At 38.6% G+C, this 26,338-nt stretch overlaps 3 protein-coding genes across 4 annotated transcripts; 2 read left to right on the top strand and 1 right to left on the bottom strand.

Annotated features, from left to right (window-relative positions):
* The first annotated feature begins 218 nt into the window (after positions 1-218).
* cblc (Cbl proto-oncogene C, E3 ubiquitin protein ligase) lies at positions 219-16,749 on the top strand. Of its 2 annotated transcripts, none has more exons than XM_030749381.1 (13): positions 219-1,448; positions 8,077-8,223; positions 8,330-8,486; positions 8,846-8,967; positions 9,359-9,496; positions 9,583-9,670; positions 9,815-9,946; positions 12,629-12,811; positions 13,441-13,593; positions 13,786-13,832; positions 14,490-14,564; positions 14,730-14,785; positions 15,150-16,749. In XM_030749381.1, the coding sequence occupies exons 1-13, from the start codon at positions 1,075-1,077 to the stop codon at positions 15,254-15,256; spliced, it is 1,779 nt and encodes a 592-aa protein (XP_030605241.1). In that variant the 5' UTR covers positions 219-1,074; the 3' UTR covers positions 15,257-16,749. The 2 variants fall into 2 exon arrangements, with proteins under 2 accessions (XP_030605241.1, XP_030605240.1); XM_030749380.1 differs by having other exon boundaries at positions 12,626-12,811.
* LOC115794207 (trypsin-like) lies at positions 16,427-25,527 on the bottom strand. Its single transcript, XM_030749584.1, has 12 exons — positions 25,369-25,527; positions 24,900-25,050; positions 24,549-24,799; positions 24,303-24,439; positions 24,038-24,139; positions 23,860-23,905; positions 17,887-17,931; positions 17,608-17,764; positions 17,279-17,377; positions 16,982-17,145; positions 16,751-16,887; positions 16,427-16,668 (listed from the first exon to the last, which is right to left on the bottom strand). Exons 1-12 carry the CDS (start codon positions 25,406-25,408, stop codon positions 16,516-16,518), a joined length of 1,482 nt encoding a protein of 493 aa, XP_030605444.1. The 5' UTR covers positions 25,409-25,527; the 3' UTR covers positions 16,427-16,515.
* LOC115794103 (trypsin-2-like) lies at positions 19,099-20,743 on the top strand. Its single transcript, XM_030749384.1, has 5 exons — positions 19,099-19,226; positions 19,318-19,471; positions 19,557-19,816; positions 20,171-20,307; positions 20,407-20,743. The coding sequence occupies exons 1-5, from the start codon at positions 19,187-19,189 to the stop codon at positions 20,557-20,559; spliced, it is 744 nt and encodes a 247-aa protein (XP_030605244.1). The 5' UTR covers positions 19,099-19,186; the 3' UTR covers positions 20,560-20,743.
* Positions 25,528-26,338: the final 811 nt, after the last annotated feature.

Below are 26,338 nucleotides of genomic sequence, written 5' to 3'. Positions count from 1 at the left end.
CCTTTGACCTTTGTATTCATTTCACAGGTGTCCAGTCCATTAGTAAACTGTCTGCAAAGTAAGTATTACACAGCTAAATGCTGCTTTCATTCTTAGTAAATGGTTGTTTTGAGTCCACACCTCTGTCTTCCTCCCTCCCTACCACCCACCTCTCTCTCTCTCTCTGCTTGTCTGCCTGAGCAATAGAGCAAAGAAACAAACCTATTTGGTTTCCTGGTTGCAGCAAGACAATCAAGGCGAGAGACAGTGTGACATCAAGCAAGACAAAGAAGAAACAATAATGTTTCAGGCCATGACAGAAAACATGTTTCCACTGCGCTGATAGTAGATGTGCTAGCGCTAGGACTGCCGTGCTGCTGAGATGTTGGTAAGCAAGAGCACAGTGCTTAACTTGGGGCAAAAAAACTGGCATAAATGTGTAGGGGTGGAGAGAGAGAGAGAGGAGAGAAGGGAGCATGATGACAAAAGTTTAAATTGTTTTGAGAACTCGGTGTCAGTCTCAATCCCTCTTTGTTTTCTGGGGTTTTTTTAGTGTCTTTCTCGGCCTCTAGCATTGTATTGTTCATATTAAGGAAAACTGAAAATGTAGATTTTGCTTTGTAGTGCTTGAATTTTTGGATTTCCGAAAGACAGACAGAGGAGTGAGCTAGAAACTGGCAGCAGTGGCTGTACTGGCTGGAAGCGCGCTTTTTTTTTTTTTCTTTCTTATTGAAATGTAATTGTAACTCCTGTTGTCCAGTGCTGGATAATGTAATGCTACTGGATTGTTATGGATCAACAATGGGTGCAGTTTAAGGAGGATAAGATGCACGATTCAGAGACTAAGATGATGACTCACAACAATCATTCGAAGGACAAGTATCAGCGTGAACGCTCAAAAACTTGAACAACCAGCTGTTCTTACTCATTGCTTATGAATATTCACACACATTCAAAAACTGTGTTTACATATCTCTTGACTCAGCAGGACTGATAGATAGAGATCTGTCCTATATATTTATGGGCACACCCCCACACATATTCACAGACTGAGTTTTTGGTTGACTTCACCTGCAAACATACATCAGAGTAACAATGGCGGCAGCAGATTTGGGCACGTCCAGGAGCCCGAAATTAAGCTCCCAGGCCCCCACCCGTGGAGATCTTCGGCTGGTGGACAAGACCCTCAGAAGATTGGATAAACTCCAACAGCTGTGCGGTAACCCTCGGTTAGGGTTGAGGAATAGTCCACCATACCTGCCACAGTTGGTGTCAGAGACCACAGCATTGCTAATACAGGTCTGGGAGCCTTACCAAGCCTCCAGGGAAGCAGGTAGCCAAGTACCCAGTGAAGATGAGGCAGAGTACCTGAGGGTCCATATCAAAAACCTCTTTGATAAGGCAGAGCGGGCTGTGCTGCTGTTTAAAGAGGGACGGAGGAAGATATTTGAGGAGACTTCAAGTTGCAGGTAAGCGGGCCCCTGGCTGGCATCAGCATACACATACACAAATGAGCACGTGTAAGAGGGACAGTTTGGTCTTGAAACACTAAAAGATTTCAAAACAATAACATGATTGTTTACAAAATGCAGTACAACTGAATTTTAAAAAAGTAAATACTTTTTTTAAGGTTCGTTTACTCATTATTACATTTTGACTATAACAGAATATTGTGGCTTTTGTAAAACAAACAACTGATTTGATAACAATGTTTTCAGTCAGTTTCACTAAAAATACTAACTTGTGGTATTTCCAGCTTTTTTAATATGAAATTTTTCTGCATTTTTTTTTTGTCATTATAAATGCAGTGCTTTTGTTTTTCAACTGTTCAGACAAAACAAGACACATGAAGACATCAGGATTTATTTTTTTTTATTATTGTTTTGGACGCTCTTAGATTAAAGGGTAAATCTGCCAAATTAAACAAACTATGTTTTTTTTGTGGACCAAAAATATATATATTTTTTGATTTTCTTAACAGCAGGGGAGTCCACATATGTACAGAAGAAGGAAATCAGTGTTTGACTTTTAACTTTAATTCTCACTACAAAGCTTTGTGTATAAAGTCATTAAGAATAGATCGCGGTATGAGAGTGATTGTCTGAAATATTAATTCTATCTGAACAAGAGGTCTGAATCATTCTCAGTTTACAGGCTTCTTACTGTTACAGCCTGCCATGGCACCCCAAAGACATGGATGGTTAAGCCAGGGAGCCGTCCCTCTGCATTTCTAACTGTAATGACAGCAGACTGACTGAATATGGAAAAACTGACAAGCATTGTTTAAACTGCACTTATTTTTCATAACACACATCTCGACATCAGACATCTGTTTCATTCTTGGATGTCTCATTAACCTTCAAAGGGCGATCATTTATGATCCCAGCCGTATATTTATATGTGCCGCTGAGATGTTTTTAATTGTAAAAATGTTCCCCACTGTTTGTCTACTTCTTCTGCTACTTTTCATAGTTTCTTGCAGGGACTGGCTCCTTAACGTGGCAGGGACAACAGAAAGTTCTGCTATGTCATTTACGACTCCGCAAATATATGGATGTCTTATCATAATAGGCTTTCATGTTATTGCAATTTCCCACTTCTAATCAAGGCTTTGTAATGTTTTGCAGTGAACCATGGCTAGCAGACCTGGAGTAGCAAGATTTACTGCAGCAGCAGCTTTTAGCCAGATAATTAATGCCCAAAGTGATGATGAAAACAGCTCAATTGATGGAGACATGTTGAGTTAAATCCTTTTTGCATAAAATTGATTGAAACTCACTATTAATTCATTATGTAAGAACATTTTAGAATCTCTGTCTGATTAGGACGCACGATGGAGTAGTCTTGTATAAAATATAGCAGAGTTATAAATTACCCCGCTGTCACTTTAGTTGCTAAAAACACTTGTTTGTTTGAGCGTTAAAAACTATCAAAATTTACTTCTGGTTTTTACACTAAAAGAAGGGCAAATAATCTGAGGTTTTATTGAAAAGTGTATTAACTTGTTCGGGTCCAAATGAAGTAAAATCAGACTGTTTGGGCCACTGACCATGAAATGAAATCTCTGCTTTAAAGCACAATTTTTCTTTCATGTCATTGTTAGACTTTTGTGAAAAAAAGGTCTTACATTTGAAATGTTTTGGTTTTTCATTTCTTTTGATGCTATTGATGAAATTCCGTCCATGCTGATCCAGATAACACAAATATCTGAGCTCTCCCAACCCGAACAAATACAATATGTTTATGACCAGATACCACCCCAAGAAACTAGATAAAAACTGAGTAAACCACCCATCTTACATTATTTTTGCCAGGTTAGACTATTCTTGCATTTTCTAAAATGCAAGCATAAAACCCGCTCGATATCAGGTACTGATATCAAGCAGGTCTTATAGTAGTGTTTGAATGAAGCCATGAGGAGCATTCATGTAACCCATGTCTGAAAAAAAGAAAGCTGTCACTTTAACAAATTGGTAAGGCAAGCAATTTTCTGTATCCTATGTTTGAAAAGAGCTTTTGTCTCACATTCTATAGGGAAAATAAACAGACTGTGAGAGAAACATGTCTCCACTCTCCTTCCAGTATCCTCAGTATCCGCTTTTTATACCACTTATATGTATTTAAGCACAAGTTTTAATAAAAAAAAAAAGTCCATTATAATTGGCTGATTTAAAGTCACTCGTACCGGACACTAATGATTCAACCCATTCTTGAAAACCAAATTAAATGAACTGAAGATCTACATAAGGTGGGGTAAAATAAAATAAGACGTTATTTTGTGCGCTTGCACTAACGCTTTCAATAAGGTTGCTGTTTGGTTAAAGTGGACATTTTGGAGCAGCTAAACAGAGTTACTTTTATATGGCGTTTGGGATGCATTTCCCTGTTGCTGTTGGGAATGCTAATAATTAAGGTGGAAGAGGGCCAACCCTGCACTTTTGTGATGCTAATATGGAGGAACTAGAAAAAGCAACAACATCCTTGGAATTTGAGCAGCTTGGGTGGAAGAGAGACTGTCTAAACTTGAACAGAATTGTTTTGTCTGTGTAGCTCTAATTTTATTTTACCAAATATGCTAACTTCCATTTGGTGTCAGTTGAGGACTGAATGAGCAAAAAGCTAATCTGTTGCCACAAGTTTGTCAGGCTGTCAAATGAACGCCGATTAATATGCAGCACAATGGGGGAGCACCAAGTAAAATACAGTCTAATATTTCATAAATAACCTGGTGAGGTGGGATATACTTTGCAGACGCATTAATTTTCCTGATCTTTGACATTGTGCATTTTAGTGTTAACATCATTTTCATCGCTGGTAAACAAATTTTACTCATTGAAACGCGGCGTTCAAAACTTGAGCGCTAACTGCGAAATAAGTGGAACCTTTTCTACATGTAGAGACAGCCTCTTGTAAGCAGTCCTGCCCTTTATGATTTTGCGCTAAAAATTCTCTCATTGACTTTTCTGACCTGCCAAAGTAAAGTATTCCTGTTTGGCAAAAAGACAGAAAACAGCAGAGTGTAAGCTTTTAGTGGAAATAATATATGGAGATGTTAAACCTTTTTTTTTTTCTTTAATTACCAGCATTTTGATTAGTGACCTTTAATTACTTTGTTCTTTATTTTTTAAACTGCTATTTTAATTTTGCTATCGAATCTAACATTTCCAATAATTATCAACACCATCTGCTGCACTTACTAGAAATACATCTAAACAAACATCTGTATCGAGATAAAGATTTTTTACTGTGGCGAACGAAAGCGAGTAAAGCTTTGCAAAGCGCATTTCAGAGTTTCTATTCTTTGCTGTTATAATTGGTGTAAGTAGTTGCTACACTGTACTGAAAATAGAATTCCTACTTGCATAATCATTCTGCAATGTTTAAGTTAAATTGTGTTATAACAATAGGATGATAAACAATTCTGGCATTCAGATAACTACCCATCCATTTTCTTAACTGCTTATCCAACTTGGGGTCGTGGCTCAAACTCTATGACCCAGTTGTCATAGGGTGAAAGGCCTGGACAGGTCACTAGCCTATCACAGGGCAGAGAGACAAACAACCACCTACACCTACAGCCAATTTAGCATCACCCTTCCTTGCAAGGGTGTGAAAGGTAACTGAGGCAAATAGACACAGAAAGGTCCCAGCTGACCGTAAAGTTCAAACCACAAAACATCTTGCTCTGAGGTGACAGTGATCTATTAAGTGAAGTAATGCTGCTATATTATATGTCAGGGGAAATAAAAAATCTTTATTAATACTGAAAGACTAATTTAGTATAGCCCAGCCCTACTCCAAATCATCAGCACTCTTACAGATTTCGGCTAAAAGGGACTGAGGTTAAAGATTTAAGAGCGCTTTTAACAATGACTTTCTCATTTGATTTGTGTATAGTGTTTGTAAAGATTTACAGCCAACAGCTGTTATTAAAGATGATCTTTCTGTAGGATGTGAAAAGGACTTAGGCCATATTTAAAATTTTATTGCATCATCTTCAAGTATCTCATGCACAACAGATGGGCTTCTTACCACAAATCCTGCATGGTCAATCATGTGACAAGTTTACAAAGTGTTACATATACCGTGGTTTAGACATCAGAACAAGTTTTAATATTCTCATCTGTTTTTAGATTGCGCTGTTGGTACAGGTCATACAAGTAAGCAAATTTTAAGACTGTGTCTAAAGTTAAAAGCAGAACTGAGATCTGCTTATTGGTTGAGATGGCAGAAACAAACAGTGGAAGATTTAGCGGTTGGAAGATTATTGTATGTGAGACACTGACAGCTCTGAAAACCTCTGAGAGAAGTTTAAGAAGTGCACATGCAACTGCAACCATTAGTATACCAGCATAAGTAAGTTCTTTATTAGTCTGTTACACATTATTAAGGCCCTTTTTAACACTCTTAAACAAATATTATTATTATTATTTCGCCATGCATTTAGGAAGTGTTCAAACAAGTCAAATTTGCAATACCACACTGCACTGACTTAGGAAAATCTATTATCAGCACCTTATACAACAAGCCTGCTTGATGCAAAAGGAGCTTCTAGTAGCTTACTTATGCTAGATTTGCTTGTGTTATTTACTATATTTTTTTTAAACTATTTCTATACTTTCTTTTTAATTGATTAGTGGCTCATATTTCACCAAGTCTTTTGTAAAACTGCATACAACTGTTGAAATATTTAAGTAGAGTAGGTTTACAGTAGCCTTCCTTTGAATTATGGCGGGATATAGCTATAAAATGGCATAAAATAGAAGTCTAGTACTCTCCTTTTGGTTCGATTTCACTACAGTTTTTAGTATTAAAACAACTGGTGGTATCCTCCTGGTTTGTGTGTAATATTCTACAGAAACATCATCTTTAATGAATAATAATCTGCATTCTTTTAGAAAACACTGAGAGCAACTATATGAGAAATATTTCTGTAGGGTTCAATGCAAGCGGCACCAGAGGTGAGTGCTTACATACCAAGTAAATTTGAAAATCTTGCACAACTGAACACAATTTTGCTTGCTGGCAGAGGTTAAACGTGGCGGACCGCAAGTAATTGTGTTCTTCTTCATGCCAACAATGTCACAGCTACAAATGACACTAAATTACTGTAATGCAAAAAAACTGTCTCATACGAAAAGGAATTAAAGCCTCCACACTTTAGCTGGTGTGTTCAGGGTCAATATAGCATTTTTGTCTTTTGAATGATATTTTTAAGTACAAAGGCCCAGCCAGAGCGAGAGATGTGGCTTACACATTTCCTCCCGCCTCCTCCTCTACTATTACTCTAGACTACTCTCCTTAACACCATAGAGGGTTTTCTTTTTCTCATTGAGGTAGAGAGTCTATAACCACTTTCCACAATAGTATATTTCTAAAGAATTTTAAATGTATTTACAGGTAGGAATAACTCCACAGCTGTATCATAAATGTGTTAGAAAGGAGGATGTATGGTGTGTTACAGAAAAGGCTGAACACAATAGGCATTCTTGTCTATACTAATACACTATCAGTATTGGTATTAAGTTTACTTAATTAAGTTTAATTATTGACTGAGATTAGTACATAGAGTACTGAAGGAGACTGTAATGAATATGGAAGTATTTTTTAATTCAGTTAAAATTGTAAAATAAATTAAAGCCCTCCTCTATATACGTACTGCATTTATTGTAACATCACTAGAATTGAAAATGTCCACTGGAAGAAATTTAAAGCATATTTGAATATCTGTATATTCTGTATTTTCCAACATTCAGCAGTTGTACATCATATTGCATATACCATATGATGGAGGGACCTTTACTTGTTAATCTTTGCTATGGTGTACTTGAATGTAGCCTGTGTGCGTGTGTGTGTTTGTGTGTGTATGTACATGTGTGTGCGCGTGCGTTTGCGTGTGTGTGCGTGTGTGTGGTGGAGAGGTGTTGTTGGGTTTTTTTTCTTCATAGTTTTACTCCAATTTGAGTTACAAAACCCGTTGCACCGAGTTGCATGGCAAAAGATGTTTTAATAGTTTTTTGTTTTCTTGTTTTTATTACTAAACCAAAGGTTCAAAATGTGCAAGACATAAAAATAAATCTTAAAAAAAAAATTACGCTTATAGAAGGCCTTTGAAGTCTGGGAAGCCTACCGAGACTGGCCTGAAGTGACACACTGGCCACTGGAACATTTTGTGGTATTTACAGACAAGCATGCAGCAGGCAGCATCCTGTTTGCAAGGTGGACTACCTGTTGAGCGTGTTTGATTGTGTTTGTGTCTTTGTATCTATGGAAAGTATCAGCATTTCTTTCATCTGAAACAGAAGGGTACTATCTAACCATGCCTATATTGGTACACCCGTCCTAAAAGTTCAAATATCTTGTGACACAAAGGTAATGCAATTGCAGGAAGAATTAGGAAAACAAATTTTAAACAGCAACACTATGCAAGCATGCCACTGAGAAACTTGAGATTAATACAAACAAGGTTTTCTGCCCACAAGAACACTGTGTTGCATGACAGCACAAACTATATCATTGACATTTCTGAGCAAAGTATGCCCACATCATTCAGCTTCTGTAGGCACAGCTAAAAGACTGCAATTCTTTCATTCTCAGGAGGAATTTGACCAAACTGACCTTGTTGTTCAGTCACATGCTGTGGGAGCTGAAGGCCTTTTTTACAAGGGGATGTTTTCAGGGTGACAACTACAAGCTGGCATTGATTGCAGCTGAGGACTTTTGGAGGCAATCATTTGGCAGCAAGTGAGTGTGGAAATATTTCATAAGATGTGTGCATTTTTTTGCTGTTGTTATTGTTTTGTTTTGTGCATGCACAAATCTTCCAAATGTTAAGCATGTGTTCTGACAGGTGTATAGTGCAGTGGAACACCTTTAAGGAACAGCTGAGAAATGTACATGCATTTGAGGAAGGGATGGAGTCCATGGCTCTGAAGTCAACCATTGATCTCACCTGCAACGACCACATCTCTGTGTTTGAGTTTGATGTTTTCACACGACTGTTTCAGGTAAGGTGAAAGCTTTGTTGTTCGATTACGTAAAAAAACAGATGTAGGAAATATGCCTATTTGCATTCTTTGTTCAAGGAAGGCTTATTACCAGTAACTAGTTACCTTAGCACCATTCTAAAGGTAACACATCCACACGACAGAACCTCTAAAACGCACACGATATCTTAATTCAAACAAAACCAAACAATAAAAAGATCAGTTGCCCTTTTAGGACAGATTAAGGAACATGCTGCTTCTTGTCTATGACCAGCAAGTCCCCAAATTCTGCACTGCTCACCTGCCAGTGTCACTAACAAGGCCTCTGGTTAAGGAATGACAGTATCCAAGATCAGATCCCCTTCTCTCTTCTCTTTTAGCCATGGAGGACACTTTTAATGAACTGGAACCAGCTCGCTGTGACTCATCCAGGCTACATGGCCTTCCTCACCTATGACCAGGTTGTAGCTCGTCTGGAACACTATCTGCACAAACCTGGGAGGTGAGTACTTGTGCACCTTTCAGAAAATGCTAAACTGATATAGAAAACAGGAAAATTTTCTCACTATTTTAAATAAATTATAAACAAAGTTTAAAATTTAATTGTGGAAAGAGCTTTTATTTCCAGGTTTTTATTCAAGACATTTTCTACATGTTGTAGACAAACATGAGCCATGGCCTATAGTATCATCCAGTGCAAATAATTTATCTTTTCTATAGCTAAATATGAGATGTATTTATTTATATTTGTGTACAATTAAAAAATAAAAAAATTTGAAAAATCACTTAAAATTTTTAGCTGATATCTCTGCAAACCTTGATGTCCAAATGTCTCTATATCTCTTCATTGTTGATTTTTTTGTGTGAGCTATGTATTTGTCTTTTCCTCGCAGCTACATCTTTCGTCTGAGCTGCACAAAAATGGGCGAATGGGCAATTGGCCACGTGGCATTTGACGGTACCATCATCCAGACCATCCCAGAGGATATACCTCTCTACCAGGCACTGATTCAGGGCTTCAATCACGGCTGGTTAGGACAAGCGCACACACTTCTCTGATTCACTTTCCTTTTGCTTAAGTGTTTTCTCTAAACACGGTGCTTTTCTGTGCCTGCAGCTACCTGCACCCAGATGGCCGGGATGTGAACCCTGACCTGGCAAGTTTGTGTGAACCAACCACCAGGGGCAAGGTTAAAGTTACTGAAGTAAGTGGATGCATTTAGTGGATGCACACAACTTTATCTATTTAAAGTGTACTGCCAGCAGCATTTTGAACCTTTGCCAAGACAAAACAGATAATATCCTGAGATGTTCTCTTCTCTCTCTGACTAAATGCAACCACTGAACAGGAGCAGTATGAGCTTTACTGTGAGATCGGCAGCACCTACCAGCTGTGCAAGATCTGTGCAGAGAGGGACAAAGACACCAGAATTCAGCCCTGTGGCCATCTCCTGTGCCAAATCTGTCTCACAGGATGGCAGGTATGAATCCTCATCCACTGACTCAAACGTTCCAAATCTATGGCTTGTTTATGTCTATTCAAACCAATGTTCAAATACATCATGCTCACACATGAGTGCTCATGAATATTAAAGTGAGACAGACTTTTACTGTAACCAGTGTTATGTATTCACTGGAGCGCAACGGTCTGGGTTGGCTAACTACGTGTATTTTTTTAGACCATGGGTTGGTTGGTTGCAGTCCCACTATACTGTAACAATGTTGGTTATTTGAAAGTGGTTTGGGGTTGGTGTCAAAAAAAAAAAGGTTTCTCATGCAAACATTTTTATTAAAATGTAAGAAGATGACAGGAAGTTATTTTAGCTCTGCAAAAATTCCCTTAAATTAAAAAAAAAATTGAACTAAGCATTAAAGCAAGCACAATGAAAAATTTTTCATATGATTTTTTTTTTTCAATATCCATATATTTCAAAAATAATGTGGATCATTACACTTCTATTGCAAGGCACTGATTTTTATCATCCACGTCTGCCGTCTGTTAAGCTATTTTTGGATCGCATATCAGATCTTATAGCTTCATATCCCAGGAATATGAAGGAATTATCCCCTTAAGATGCCACCAGTATTTAATTGGATAAAATAGAGATCATACAAAGTAGCTCAGCGCCTGTTCACAGTAATATAAATGTGAAGATGTGAGAAAAATGTACAGAATATTATATGATGGCAATCTTTCAATAAAATTATTGCATTTGACCTTTTAGAGGACAGAAATCCATAATGTCTGTGTGCAAAAGAAAATCCAGTCATCATGTGTACAGCATGTCATGTATACACTTCATTTTTGCTCATCCAGTGGGGCTTCCCCAACTTTCTGTTTCCTCTTTTAACTTACAGAGTGATGACGAAGACGTCCAATCAGAATTAAAGCTGCAGCTGTCAAACGATAGCTTCTTAGTCCTCTGGCTATTTCTTTTATTCAGACAACCAGCCAGTAGCCGTCCATCTACTCAGTAGGTGTTTAATGTTTTCTTGCAAAGGTGCAGAGCAGCATGTCCTGACATTTGGCTCAGGACTTCCTGTGTGAGCGCAGCCTCACATCCTCCTCAAACTGTATCGGTTACATTCACTTTGAGAAAAAGTGTGCGCGTGTAATGTGAGGAGAAAGGCAGAGAAAGAGAGAGAAAGAAAGAGAGAGTAACATGAAAAGAAAATTCTATAAGCTTCATGGATGTCACGCCACAGTGGAAAAGTAGTAAGTTAGATGAGAAGGTGGTTAAACAAACTTTCTCATCAGCAGAAAGTTTACTTTGCACAGACTTCTGAAGTGTAAAGAAAATAACCCAAAAACAAAATCACCATTTTAAAGGTATCGGCACATAGCTGCAGCTGCATACCAAATAGCAGAATGTCATATGGAACAGGAGCTTTTTGCATACTCTTGAAATTATATAAGAGTTTGAAATAGGCCATTTATAAATAAACTGGTATTAAAGATTGCCGGAACTAAATCGTATACGTGCATCACATTTGGTAGCAGAAATCTTCTGGTTAATACAGTGGCACTAAAACTTTCTGTAGAAGGGATCTTAATTGATTTGTTGTTTGTAAAATTAAGTTAGTAGATGTTAACTTAGACATCTCTTTATCTTGGTCTGATCATATCTCTTATGTATCTCATATCTGAGATGGCAAGCAGCATCACTGTTTTGAGGAAATGCTTTACATATGTTCCCACTTCTGTTCGGTTTAGATGTTGCCCACTCACTCGTTCTGTCATAGCTGGAGTATGGCCCAATAATTTGGCGGAAAAATATCTAAAAAAAAAAACTTCAAGTCCTGCAGAGTAGAGCAACCAGACTGCTTCGGCATTGCTCCTTCTGTACTAAAGTGCGCGAGGTGCATAAATCTTATGTCTTTATTTACTGCTCATTATAAATTAAAGGCATGTCTCCTGTTATTCATGTAACTATTGTGAAATCTACTTTTGTGTTAGCACTACTTTTAGTGACAATAATATGACGCACCTCTCTCTGGAGCGGGTTACCAAATAATATCAAACATTAAAAGAGACGGGCTCATGTACGAAGTCACTAAAGCACCACTTAAAATTAAATATGATTGTCAGATTATTGTTTTTGCACTGTTTTATTTCTGTGTTTATTGATTTTAGTTAATGCTAACGTTGTTGTGAAATGTGCTGAAGTATATTTTTATTATGGACACCAACAAAATGCTGTACTTTGTGTTACAGCTAATATGGATGCACAATAAACAATAATCATTGTTAAAACGAGAGATGTACCAGCCTGGAAAATTACATAATTTAGGATGGGGAGCAATCTGAATAATCGTATCAACAAGATCGAGTTCACATGAAAACCTGGAAAAAGACAAATGCCGATGTGCTACAGCAGCTGAAGCAAAAGCACAATGTTACAACGATTCCTTTTTATCTTGAGGTGGAAAACCACAGTCTACAGTGTCTGTTGAAGATGGTATTTTCCACCTTCTTTATCTTTCTAAAAGCTAGAGGGCTTTGCCTTTGAAGACAAGTTCAGCAGATTCCACTACATATGTACAGTAGAAGTACATGTACAGTTTTCAAGATATGAAGCTGTCAACATAATGGGTGCTTCTTGACATTTACATGATCTTTCTATTATTCTGCCCGTGATGGGTTATGGATAATTATCTAGCAGAAGTCAGCTGGCCAGACCTGCCCATACTGCCGCTGCGATATCAGAGGAACAGAGTCCATCCTCCTGGAGCCGTACGTCCCAGCCAGCAGTCAGGCAGTCCTGGAGGAGGTAGACGATGACGGCGACGAAGAGGATCATGAGGATATTGAAGAGGTGGTAAAGGAAATAGCTGCCCTGAGGAAGGTGTGTAAATACTTTTCTGTGTTCCCTGTTGTTTAATTTTCGCTGCACTAGCAAATAGAAATGTTGGTCCAGGCAGCTCAGCAGCCACAGTATGGAGTGCTGTGACTCTCAGAGAAAATAATTGTTTCTAGTGGCTTTATTTAATGACCTTGTTGATCTCCTGATGTTGCATTTAGCCCCTCTAGAAGGTGAAGCTTGTTGTGTAGTTTTCATCTAACACTTATTTGGTCAAAATTGAATTTATCATTAATCTTTGGTTAATAAAAAAAATATCTGCAAATTCATTAGCCTGCAATATACCCTCTGTTTAATGCCAATACTGGTTGTAGGGTGCTTCAGCAGTACCTATGGTCACATTGGCATTTACTTGAAAGCAGCCTGGTGCTAAATATAGTGTCACAAAACCACTTTCATAGCAGTAGATGCTTCATAGGTTTGCATGCATCTGCAGCTTACTGACTCTACAAAAATATGCATGTATTTCTGCATTTACAAAGAAATTAGACAATAAATTAGACAATAAAAACCAGGCAACATATATCTTCATTTCTCCCTCTAGTCCCCCAAATGCCACTTTAAAAGAAATGCTTTCTACTGGCTTTTTTTTTTTTTTTTTTTTATTTTTACAGTTCTCCAGTTTGGATTACCAGATTCCCAGTTCTCACAATAGCGCTCCACCCCTACCCCCTAAAACCAGCACAATCCCACGCTGTCCCTCTCCCTCAGTCCACTCACAGACATCTGAAATGAAGACACTGTCCAAACACTCCAACTCTCATTTGGTAAGTTCCTGCAGGCACTCGGGTTAGTTGCATATTCTTGTTGCTTGAAAATGTGAGATACTGACTTTTTTGCAGTCCTCAAAGAGACTACACTCTGATAAATGTATTGAAAAGATTCACCAACTGTTGTGTGCGTATTTGTAGTAGTTGATGCCTGTACAATCACTGTGATGCGTTTCCTCTCTTCTGCAGGCTCAAAGAAGTGCAGAAACACACCGGCACCAAAGCCAGACAAACAGGTGGGACGCTGCTTAATTCGAAGTAATAAAGGGGTAAAATTATCCATTGTTGTCTACTTGTAGACTAGAAAGAGTGATTTTGTGCTATTGCTGTATGACTCTTGATATTTTACCTTTATTTACAATCACCTGGCAGTTTTCTTTAAGTGAAGTAAAAATTACCAAGACCACTGACGTCTTTGACAAACTAATTTTACAAATTACAGATTTTGCAGGGGTTGTTTGTTTGTTTGTTTGTTTTTCTCTCTCTCTTTATATTGGGAAGGAATATTTACTTATTAATTAGCAGGAATATTTAACAACCTTGTAATTAAAGGAATGATTTTTATTATTAGGCAATCTGCAAAACTTAAGATTCATATTAATCTCAACAGCTACTGAATTTGGATACAAATATTGAGATTATTGTAATAACTAAAAAAAATTTTTCTGTGTTTTTTCAAACTGCAAGATAAAGCAGAGAGGTAAAAAAAATCCAAGAGTTGCTGTTTTTTCTTCTTAGGTGCTTCCTGATGGTTATTCTATGTATTTTTTTTTTTTTTCATTTGAAGAATATCATTAGTTTAAGTTGATGACAAATTGTTTTAAATTATGAGATATTAAACGGAAAAAAAACAACACCGTTGATATAAAAAATACTTTTCTGTCTTTATTTAGTTGCTGGACGGAGGGTTTAACCTGCAGGGAAGAGGAGCACTCTGGTGAGCTGAGATCACGCCTCTTCTCTCACAGGTGATTGATACCTTCTCCACTTAGTATCACAACAATAAGTATTTTTTGTCTGTGTGTATGACTATAGTCAGTTAATAATCACCAGGAAAGGATGCCTTTGGGACGGTTATTTGTTTTTTCATGCAAAGCAGCTAATTTATTGGTATTTCCATTTCATTTAAACAGTGTGGATTACCTCAGAGAAGCAAAGTTTCCTTCCTCTTCTCAGAAAGCTGCTGACAGTAAGTCTTAGCCGTTACAACCTCCTATCATGATCTTTGCACATATTGTACAGTAATGAAAACGTTCATGCAGAGGATGTAAACTAGTGTTCCATCGTAAAGCTCACTAAAAAAAAATCTCTCTGGATCTCAAGGCTGTGAATTCCATGTTTCTTTTTATGGGTGTTTCTCATTAGTTTCTAAAGATTTAAGTTAAATTACAGGCATTTTTCTACCATGACAAAAGTCTGGAGAGTTTCAGTATTTTTAACAGAAGTTGGAGACAAGAGCCGACAGGCTTATGTAGATACAGTGCATCATCTTAGCCTTTATACTACTTGTGAAGAGTTCATTTTATATGACGTCTTTGTGTGATTGTGTGTAGGTGAAGCAGTAATGGAGAGAAGACGTAAGGAGAAGGAGACAAGCAGACCAGGGCTCAGAAAAGACAAGTATGCTCAGGGAGAGATGAAGAGAACAATGTCATCCTGAGTGGCAAACAGCATGTGGAGTCTACAGACGTTTTAAGCGAGAAATAGCTGTGGACTAAAATACTTCCATCCAAGAAATCAGCCTTTATTGAATGTAAAAAATGCTTTTTGGGTCTAATGCTGCAAACTACCATGAGCATGCTGCACTGCTAAAAATGAGTGGAGTGTTTGGGACTAACAGAAAAATTGCCCACTGTGGCCTCCTACTGTTCAGTAATTGCACTGCCATTAGCAGCAGGGTAGTTTCAGTACTAATTGCTAAATATAGTCTCACATTTGGTCTTCTTTGGAATGAAAGCATTTACTGAGACTCTGAAACAGAAATTAAGGAGAGCCTTAATAACTGAAAATGTGATTTTTGTGCACAAGTGAAAGGAGCAGACACACACGAATCTATGAAATATATGAAAAGATGTATGAAATAATAGAAAAAAGCTACCTCGTTAGTTAATCCATAACAAAAGTTTGTTATAAATGTTATGTGAGTACATAAAGGCCTCTGTATTGATAAAGCAGTCTTAAGCTCTTTGACAAGTAACATTACAGGTTTCAGCAGTCTTTTAAAATGATGGCATTGATGGCAATCAGAAATTGGTCAGTTTCACATTAAAGTGCCTCACAGCTTCTTCAGACATGATATTTGACCTACGTGCAAAAGAACTGTTGCATGTGCACTTTAACCAGACGTTTTGAAGATTTATTTCTGTCCACCCCGTCAGTAGAAGTGGAATGTTTTAATCTTGATATGAGAGAGAATGTTTTAGGGCATTCTCTAGTGTGCTGAGCAACTCACAAAGAGGCAGTTAGTGTGACTGCAGGCAGTTGAGACTTGAGCCAAGTGGAAAGTGTTACTATGTCTGAGTTAGTAAGATTGCCACAAAAACTGAAAAGGAAACCTGACCAGAGTTCTTAGTCAGACATGAACTGATACATTAAAACGCTGTCTGATTAATGTGAAGGAGTGCATGTCTAACGGGGGGTTTATATACATCTGAAAGTGATTGTAATTGCATTCACCTGTAACTGATGCATTCTTGATCTTCAAGTTCTATGTGTTGTTTTTTTTTCTACCATAAAATATGGACAAACAAGTCAGATATGAGTGTATACCAAGAGGTTTCTTTTATTCTTTTTTTTTTTAACTTCTGACACGTGTTGACTCACACTCACATGAAGAAGAAAACGTGTGAAGACAGTGTGTAAAAGAGAAGGGTGGGGAGGAAGTAGAGAATATAGAGAGAGTAAAAATGAACAGTTTTATCAGGAGTAGGCTGCTAGAGTGTCTTCAATCCAGTAGAGGAACTCACACACTTTGACATAAACACCGGGGTAGTAGGGCAGAGCACACCCCTGACCCCATGACACCAGGCCGTGGACTTCTCCAACACATACCAGAGGGCTGCCAGAGTCACCCTGACAAACACAGAGTGAGTGCATGAGCACGTGCACAACAGTTAATCCCTCCGCACTTACAGAATTTGCAGGTAAAACTTACATTGCATGCATCTTTGCCTCCTTCCATGTATCCAGCACACACCATCCTGCGAGTTATCATGCCAGGATAAGCATTCTCACAGTCCTGGTCATCAATTATGGGCACATCCAAACACTGCAGACGGGTGGGCATGTTTGCTGTAACAAGCAGAAAATAGGGATACTTAAATAAAGCAAAGTTTGCATATCCTGATATTTTGCATTTTCATTTCAATCGCTGTTATCAACCCACGTTCGCCTTCCATAGCTGTGTTTCCCCATCCAGACACAGAGCAACGGAGCCCTCCTATTGGGCACCCTGTGGGCAGTGGGATTGGTGCAACTGCCTCAGTCACCTCTACAGGGTGAAAGAGTTTGATCAGCATGATGTCGTAATCTAGAGTCTGGTAGTCATACCTGCATACACAGAAATGTAAAATAAGCTTTGGCTGTTTCTCTGCACTAACTGAAGTATGTCAGTGCACTGAAATATTAAACTGTGTAAAGTAAAAGTCAATCACAGACGGCACGGATCCTTTCTCTCACTCACTGAGGGTGCCAGATGATGGTGTCGGTCTTCATGAGCTGCTCTGTACCCTCAAACACTCGCACATCATGCTCTCCCAGCATGATCTGCATGGCATAGGGACTGAGAGAAGAGGTGAAATTTGGTACAAGCAGATAAAAAAAACAAAACAGCAAAACGTAATCAGTCGGTTTTAACGTCTCCGTGTTTTCTTAGATTGAACAGGTATCAGTTCCAGATTATCCTAGATTAAAACATTTGTCATACACTAACAGATTTTTTTAAATTTACTTATTTATTTTTTCTCAAAGTAAGTAATGCACATAATCAAATATCCATCATTGGATACTTACTTGTACCAACAGTGGGCAACAGAAAGAACCCACTGCTTGTTGATGAGCACACCACCACAGAAGTGGTAGCCATAGTTCAGGGAGGCCATGTATGGCCGAGAGTGAGGTTCACACTCGTGCCCACCGATGATCCTGCCATCTTCCCGAGGAACTGCCACTGTCACACAGAGACATTGGAAGAGACAGATGACATGGCTACAGCTGATTTGTATTTCATCCCAACCTTCAGTCATATTTCATATGTATATGTATCATATGTATGTATTTCTGTGTCTTTACCAGCAGCTCCAACCATCAGCAGCAGAGCCAGCAGTCTCATGGTGTCTGGTGAATGCTCAGAAGACACCTACGGACACTCTGCCTCATATTTATATCCCACCAGCCTGCTGTGCTCTGCCTATTCCCGCCCCTCCTATCTTGCCTGTTTTCGTTGGCCCCATCTGTGTCTTCACACTATTATTACTTCTTGGAGCTAAATGTTAAGCCCAATCTCTTATCGTGCTCCCATTTTCTTATTTGTCCACTTCTGCTCAATCCTAGTACACCACCTGCCGTTTATCATCTGTTCTCCTCGTCAAGGTCTCCCCACATTTAACACCTGTTTAAGGTTCTCTCATAGGTCACTCATTGTTGGCAAAGCTACAGTATAGAAACAGTGATTGCAGTCAAGCAAACTTCTTTTAGACTTCTTGAGATTAAAAGTGAGTATTTGGTATGACCACCTTCATTCTTTAGCCTGAACGCTCTTAGGCAAGCTTTCTGTAATTTCTTACTGACAATAATAATGAGCAATATTCAATAAAACAACTCTTAAAACCCAAGACCCCAAATAGGGGATGGGGGAAGTGCTGTACAAATAAAAGCTTTTTTCAATCTTTTGTGCACAAATCCAACTTACGTGGCTTTTAATGTGTAAGAATAAAAAATATAAATTCCAAAAATGATTGCTGTCAAACCATGAATCGTAGTTTTGTTAGACAAAACAGAATTAGAAGACATCGAAAATGCATAAATGTGTCAGTGTATGGGTCTGCTTTTGGTCAGTCTTGTATAAAAGGTAAATGAGGTGAGAAAGAAACCATCTGTAGTCTCAGGAGCAGAAAAATAAAAGTACATATCCTGTGCTGTTTTTTCATTTTTGTGCCAGACAGCATTAAGAAGGCTTTGACCTCCAATAAGTGCAAGTAAAATCATTCTCTCTTATGGTATTATGCCAATATGTGATAGCATAGACTTGCTTTTCAAGTCATTTTGGTTGCTGCTAAAAAAAAAAAAATAGAAAAAAAAAGAGGCAGGGCGCTGCTGTGAAATGGGCTGTCATATTTGACAGGGCGTTTCTGCACCTATCACCAAAGCAAATACAGGGTATGCAAATAACAATGTCAAAAACAAGACACAATTATTTTTCAAGGGAGGTGTTGGGGCTGGAGTGGGCAAGTTTTTTTAGGTGGGTGGAAGTGTGAAGGTGTCCAGGGGGAGGGGTGCTAGGAAGGTCACATAGAAGGTAAGATATAAATGCAGTGAATAACAGGTCACTCACATCCAGTCTGGTCCTAGGAAGGCCTGAGCCAGCCAAAAGATGATTGGCCTGATTGTTTTCATGATCCTGGGCGCTGCAGGTAAAAACCATTTTCACCATGCTCAAAGATTTTGGGAGAACACAGAATTTTAACTTTGATGAGTAGAACTTTGCGTTCCTTTGTGTCACAGCTGCAGCCCCTATGGATGATAAGATTGTGGGAGGCTACGAGTGTCCAGCTCACTCTCAACCCTGGCAAGCTTCCCTCAATATCGGCTACCACTTTTGTGGCGGCTCCCTTATTAACGACCAGTGGATCGTTTCTGCTGCCCACTGCTGGCAAAAGTTTGTACTGATTTCTTGTGTCTAAAATTTCTTGTAATGTGTGGTTGAGAGAGCCAAAGTAATTTCCCTGTTGCCTGTTTTTCAGCCCCTATTCTCAGATTGTCATTTTGGGTGACCATCACATCTGGAATCATGAGGGCACAGAGCAGTTCATGTCAGTTGACGCCATCTACTGGCATGAGAGTTATGATTACCAGACCCTAGACTATGACATCATGCTGATGAAACTGGCACACCCTGTCACTGTGAACCAGTATGTCAAGCCTATTGCTCTGCCCAAAGCCTGTCCCACAGCTGGGGATATGTGCACAGTGTCTGGATGGGGGAACATCTACTCTGATGAAGGTGAGGAGCACCTAATGTTGACCGCAGAAGTCTTGAAAAATCAACTTTGATTTTGACAACATATTAAACATTTTGTCACAAACCTTGGCACATAAAAACACACTCATGGCCTTTCATGGATATCAACACTATTTTGTCTGTGCAGAAAGATTGTCTACAGCTTATGTTTGATTAATCTAAACCCCTCTTAGATCATCCAGAGCATCTATTTTACACCAGTTTCAGAAGCCAGTTTTTGCTGCCATGCGAACATGATGTGGTTGTGATGCACAGAGATGCTCTGAATAGTTTAGTAAAGATAAAAATAATGACTCCACTTTTCAGCTCTTTTATCCTTTTTGCCCTCAACTGCAGTGTTCAACCCATTTCAGCTACAGTGCGTAGAAGTCCCCATTCTGTCTGATAAGGACTGTGAAAACTCCTACCCTGGCAGGATTACTGACCGCATGGTGTGTGCCGGATACCTGGAGGGGGGCAAGGATGCTTGTCAGGTATTCTGACTCAGTTACTTGAATGCTCTGTGAAACTTTAATGGGACGAGATGATGAATAAACCTTCCTCTATTCTTACTCTTCCTCTCCCCTGCTCAGGGTGACTCTGGTGGCCCACTGGTGTGTAATGCGGAGCTGCAGGGAATTGTCTCTTGGGGCTGGGGCTGTGCTGAGCCTGACCGTCCAGGTGTTTACACCAAAGTCTGTTCTCTGATGTCCTGGATCAATGACATTCTTTCCAGATACAGCTAGACTGTGATCTCCCATCACAGAACTACATGAGAGAGGGGGAACCAGAGAGACTGAAATTGAAGGAGACAGAGACCGGAGGTGGTTGTGTGTAGTGTCAGAAAGAAGAGCAGCAGGAGGGTGGCCAAAAGAGAGTCACAAGGAGAAACTGATGCGAGGGGAATAAAATCGACTTTTTTGTGATGCATCAATGTGTTTATATTTCTTCTTACTGTTCCTGCCACTTTGGCAGTCATGTTAATATAAGATATTTCTAAATCTCATGTTCAGCTCAAAATCAGGATCAGGGATTTTCATCAAAGCAAACATAACCCACAGTCAGATGATCACAACTGGGTGAGCAGTAAAAATCCACAACACGTGTCAGCTTTACAACAAATTACTGTGTGTAAATGAGGTTTCCATTTTTAATACTAAACTAATTCATGTATGGTTTTGATATAGTTTTTCAGACATTTTACATTTATTGCAGCATCTTGAGGTTTGATTTTCTGTCTTCAGTGTGATAAGGCACATGGAAAAGGTGTTTCACAGATGTTGCAACACCTCATTTGTCAGTATGAGTACACTACAAATATCCAAAAAGGAGTCAGGAGTTAAAAATTTTATAAGAATTTTTATTTTTAGTAATCTTGGATGAAAGTACTTTCTTCAGCAGAACACCTGGTGGCAGAGATACTCAAGGAGACTCCATAAAAGAGCATCCTTTGTAATCTGACACAGATTTTGGGAATCAAAAGTCCTGTAGTTGAGGATAAAAGACGTTCTTCTTTTTTGCAAAAACGCGGATCTTTCATCTCTTTAAAAGTAATAGCTAATGTCAAAGTGTGCAGACACCTGGACAACCTTAACCTCCTGGGACCAGAGCTCTTATTTTGGAAACGTATTTTAAATTTCTCCTAGTTATTTGTGATCAGTTGGACCTGATAAATATCATCACATGGTTGTTATATACTATTTTTTTAAAGCATGTTCACATGTACATGCAGGGCAGTGGGTTTATTTTACAACACAACACAATAAAGTCAACAAAGCTTAACAACCAATGAGCAGAACGAGGTGTAAGGTGCAGAAAAGTCCAAATGTCACGTTCCCATATGAGGACACGGGGTCTCAGGAGGTAAAGGCATAAAATGGGGATTTTGGACTGCTTGTATAGTTTTTTTTTTTTTTTTTTTTTTTGGGGGGGGGGGGGGGGGGGTTGACCACATCAACAGATTCTCTCTCAGTCACTATTTAGTCAAAGCAGGCCATTCCTGACTTTTTTGCATTCAGAAGAAATCAAACAGATGGATTTGATAGCTATGATGGCTCTAAAATTTAGTGTGTGAGAAAGGTGTTTTATGTTTTTTTTTTTTCTTTTTTTTAAATTTTTTAAAATTTATAAGGAACTATACTGTCTTGATTTGTTTTGATTAAGTTTTGATTTTGATTAATCATTTAAAAACATTCAGAAATTTACCTCTGCTTGTTAAATGGTTTTGTTTGCCATCATTCCTCTATGTTTTTGTCTGCCATTATTCACTCCTGCTGAAGTGATGATGTGTCTGCTCTGACACATCATCACTTCCTGAATCAGCTGACAGTTGTATAGAAATAGTTCTGATGTGCTCACAGAAACTACTGCTCTTTTCAGGATTGTGAATCATCACAGAAAGAGATGAGATGATTAAATGGAATATGAGAGGAAGACTGATTTGTAAATTAATGGCAGAATGTAAAATTCAAAGTACTTTTAAAAAAATCATTTTGAATATTCATTCATAATTAATTTATTCATGTTTAAAATGCAAGAAAATGAAATGGAATTATTAATTTGCAACAACCAAAGCAAACATCCATGTTTTAATTATGTGTGAGGCTTTTACTCTATAATGCAGATGTCGGTCTTGGCAAATTTATTAAATTACTGGCCAAAGTGGGTTTTGGGAAAAAACAAGAGCTGAGGAAAGTGTGGAATCAGTGTTTAAATGCTGTTGTTGCTGTCAACAACAGTCGAGGACAATGTGCATTAGAGAAGAAAAGCAAGAAACCTTTTAACTGCATACAAACATAAAGTTTATGAGACTGTGTGTGTGTCACCACCAAGTTGAACTTCTGATACAGTGCAGGACGGATCCATGCTTTCATGTTGTTCATCCCAAATTCTGACCCTACCTTCTGAATGTTGCCACAGAACTCTAGATTCATCAACCCAGGCGACATTTTCCCAATCATCTAGTGTCCAGTTTTGGTGAGCCTGTGCAAATTTAGCCTCAATTTCCTGTTTTTAGCTAACTGGTGTGGCACCCAGTGTGATTTTCTGCAGCTGTAGCCCATTTACTTCAACTTGCACAGATGCTCTTCTGCATACCTTGGTTGTAATGGATGGTTATTTGAGTTTCTGTTGCCCTCCTATCAGCTGAAAGTAGTCTGCTGATTCTCCTCTGACCTCCGCCATCAACAAGGCATTTTCATCCAGAGAACTGCTGCTCACTAGATATTTTCTCTTTTCCAGGGCATCCTCTGTAAACACGAGAGATGATTTTTGTGGGAAAATCCCAATATATCAGCAGTTTCTGAGGAATTCATACCAGCCCACCTGGCACCAACAACCATTCCACGTTCAAATGTTCACATACATGTAACTTAACCACCTTTCTTCCCCATTCTGATCTTCACCACATCTGCTTAGGTTTCCTGTACAAGTTTGAATTTTTTGCTGTTATTTAGTTTTGAGTTCCTTCCTTGCATTTAATATTTCTTATGACTGATTTCAGTTGTGTGACATCGTTACATTATTATTCTTGCCTCCCCAGTGGTCGTCTGTTCGAGTGAGCTTTCTGTGTTTTGTAAGTGTTTTTTGGGTTGTTTTCCATAGTTAATTGTCTGTGATGTATTGTTTTGACTTTGATTTCCTGTTTGTCTGTCTTCATTTCTCCACTTGACCTCCAGTTGATGTTTATTGTATAGCCATGTTTTCCCTTTATCCTCCTTTGAAACATCTGCGTATTTTCCCCAGTGTGCTCTCTGGTTTCCCTTGATTTACCTGCAAGCTTTTGGATTTCCATTTTGTGCTTATTGTGGATTTGTTATGGATTTTTGTTTATTCTACCTTGACTGCTGCATTTGAGTCCAAATCTCCAAACATCATAAAGCATCAATAAATAATTACAAAAAGGACAAAAAAAAGAACTCAGTCTTTTGCTTTATTGGTTTAGATGAAAACTGACTGCACATTGTTCAGAACTCTCTGACAACAGTGGAGTAAGAATGATAGAAGAATTGTGGCAGAGAAGGGATTTTTATTGAAGGATCAGGCTTAATTGCTGGCCATAGTTTGCTCCAGCCAGTCAATGAAGATGCAGACCTGTGAATGGAGACAGAACAAGGTTTGTTATTATAGGCAAGTAAGTAGGATGGTGACATTTAACTAAAGAGGCACAATGTGAAAATTCAATTTCCAATAGCTGTTTACATTAGAGAAATTATCTAGTTTTACCTTGGTGTAGACACCAGGGTGGTCCTTCTCAGCACAGCCATAGCCCCAGGACACAATACCCTGCAGCTCATTATTGCACACAACAGGGCCACCAGAGTCACCCTGAAAAAAAGTAGATAGAAGAACAAAGATAAATATCAAGAACTTTTCAATTGTAATATTACTGTATTACTGTATGTTGTGGCAATATTTCCAATATTCAGGATTTACACTTGAGGTGTACTGGTTGAGACAGGGACCTCTGCAGATTTGACTTACTACATACCTGGCAAGAGTCCTTGCCTCCCTCCAGGTATCCAGCACAGAACATGGAGTCAGTGATCATGCCAGGATAGGCGTTCCTACAGTCACTGTCAGACAGGATGGGGATGTTCAGGCACTGCAGCTTGTTCCTATCAGCAGCTATAATGTGTAAAACAAAGTATGGAGAAAAAAGGATTAATGCAAGAGGAACCAAATGTCTGTGAAGTATTCTGTAACTTTAAACTGCTAAGATGCAGAAGTTACTCACTGGAGCTCATGGTGTTGCCCCATCCAGAGACCGTGCACATGGTGCCAGCGGGAGCACAGCTCCTGGGCAGAGGCACAGGCTGCACATAACTGTTGAGGGTGGCAGGCTGGCTCAGCTTGATCAGCATGATGTCATTGTCAATGGTCCAGGAGTCGTACCCAGGATTTGGGATGACACGGGAGGAGTCGATGAACTGCTCAGTTCCCTCGTTGACCACGATGTTGTGCTCTCCCAGGCGCACCTGCAGACGACTAAAAAAATGTGAAAAAGATTAAATATATAATCTCACAATAAATTTTGCACCACTCACGTATGTAAATCAGACCTGCAATTTCACAGAACTATACGTACGACTGGTAGCAGTGAGCAGCAGACACAACCCAGTTCTCATTGACCAGGGAGCCACCACAGAAGTGGTAGCCAGCGTTCAGAGACACCTGATGGGGCTCAGAGTGAGGTGTGCACTCAAACCCTCCGACAATCTTGTCGTCATCCAGGGCGACTAAAAACAGAAGTGTTATCAAACTGTTTACTTCTGCTCTTTTGCATTAAGAATGAAACATCTTTGCAGTTTGATTTAAAGCCAAATACCAAAGTAGAATTTTTTTGATTAATATCACTATGAAGCTGCAACCACAAGATGCTGAAGTTATGCTGGATGAAGTTAGAATCTAATAAGAAAAGCATCTGCCTGATGTATCTTCAAAATGATTGAGTTTGAAGTTATATTTCACACCAAGATAGTCATAGTATTAGTAGTGTTATACTTTAGTAAGTTAAACTACTTTTATGTCAAAACATGATAAAACTTCACACTCACAAGCAGCCCCAATGAGCAGAACGAAGACCAGAGACCTCATGGTTGCTGAGTGATCCTGTTGATGAGAGGACTTCACCTGGAGCTCAGATTTATATCCACAGTGATAGCTGCCCAGCTCTCTGAGTACTCCTATAGGTCAACGAGGAGCCAATCTCTCGGGTAGGTTGTTGGGTTGGCGGTTTATTTGCATAGAGATGGGTTTTTTGTTTCTTTTTTTTCTTTTTGGCGGGGGGTGGGTGGGGGTGGGGGGGGGGGGGGGTATGGATTATCTTGTAATAAATATAGATACATGTGTGTTTTGTGTGGTTATATTAATTCAAGTTTTAATTAATGGGAAACTATCCTGTGGTTTTTTTCTGTAATATCAGAACAAGCTTTTATTTTATATCTATTAAAGGATAATGATTAATTTTCATACATTAATACACTTCTGTAACTTTTTATTTCTGTAACTTGTTCCAATCTAGTGAATATATAATAATGATATGTGAATAGTAAATTTGACAAATAATTGGAAGAACTATTTGGACTTTAACATTAAAAAAAATAAAAAACTAAGAATGTAGATATTGTAATTGTCTGACTTTTTGATGAGCAAGTACTGTACTAAAACACATTTATAAACCTATCATTTGTTTAAAAAAAAATAATAAAAAATTCAGTCTGTATTTTCTGAAATTACTGCGTGTCTCTGTGTTAAGTCTACAGAGGTAAAATAATAATAATAAATAAATAAATAATCTCTTCTATATTTAGATATTTGAGTTTGGATAAGCAAAAGAAAATGGATGGCTGGAACATGGTATCTCACAGCTGTGTGTTTCTCAGCACCTATGACCTGGAAAAGGAACTGATATGAAAGATGAGGCTGCCTAGAGCACAAAATAATTTGTGTAAAGCTTCTTCCAGTGAATATTATACATATAAAGTAATCTTTGTAGTTGTGAGACACTTCACCATAAAGTAAATG

The sequence above is a fragment of the Archocentrus centrarchus genome, chromosome 16 (genome assembly GCF_007364275.1).
Source record: "Archocentrus centrarchus isolate MPI-CPG fArcCen1 chromosome 16, fArcCen1, whole genome shotgun sequence".
In the NCBI taxonomy this organism is placed as follows: domain Eukaryota; kingdom Metazoa; phylum Chordata; class Actinopteri; order Cichliformes; family Cichlidae; genus Archocentrus; species Archocentrus centrarchus.
This window is presented reverse-complemented; position numbering and strand designations above follow the sequence as displayed.

Coding starts and splice junctions, on each gene's coding strand:
- cblc (XM_030749380.1), top strand. CDS start 1,075: ATGGCGGCAGCAGATTTGGGCACGTCCAGGAGCCCGAAATTAAGCTCC. Junction 8,968..9,358: donor TATCTGCACAAACCTGGGAG/GTGAGTACTTGT, acceptor TTTTCCTCGCAG/CTACATCTTTCGTCTGAGCT. Junction 9,671..9,814: donor GCAAGGTTAAAGTTACTGAA/GTAAGTGGATGC, acceptor ACCACTGAACAG/GAGCAGTATGAGCTTTACTG.
- LOC115794103 (XM_030749384.1), top strand. CDS start 19,187: ATGATTGGCCTGATTGTTTTCATGATCCTGGGCGCTGCAG. Junction 19,227..19,317: donor CATGATCCTGGGCGCTGCAG/GTAAAAACCATT, acceptor TTTGTGTCACAG/CTGCAGCCCCTATGGATGAT. Junction 19,817..20,170: donor GAACATCTACTCTGATGAAG/GTGAGGAGCACC, acceptor CCTCAACTGCAG/TGTTCAACCCATTTCAGCTA.
- LOC115794207 (XM_030749584.1), bottom strand. CDS start 25,408: ATGAGGTCTCTGGTCTTCGTTCTGCTCATTGGGGCTGCTT. Junction 17,932..23,859: donor GCAAACTATGGCCAGCAATT/AAGCCTGATCCT, acceptor AGCATTCACCAG/ACACCATGAGACTGCTGGCT. Junction 16,669..16,750: donor GAGGCAAAGATGCATGCAAT/GTAAGTTTTACC, acceptor TGTGTTTGTCAG/GGTGACTCTGGCAGCCCTCT.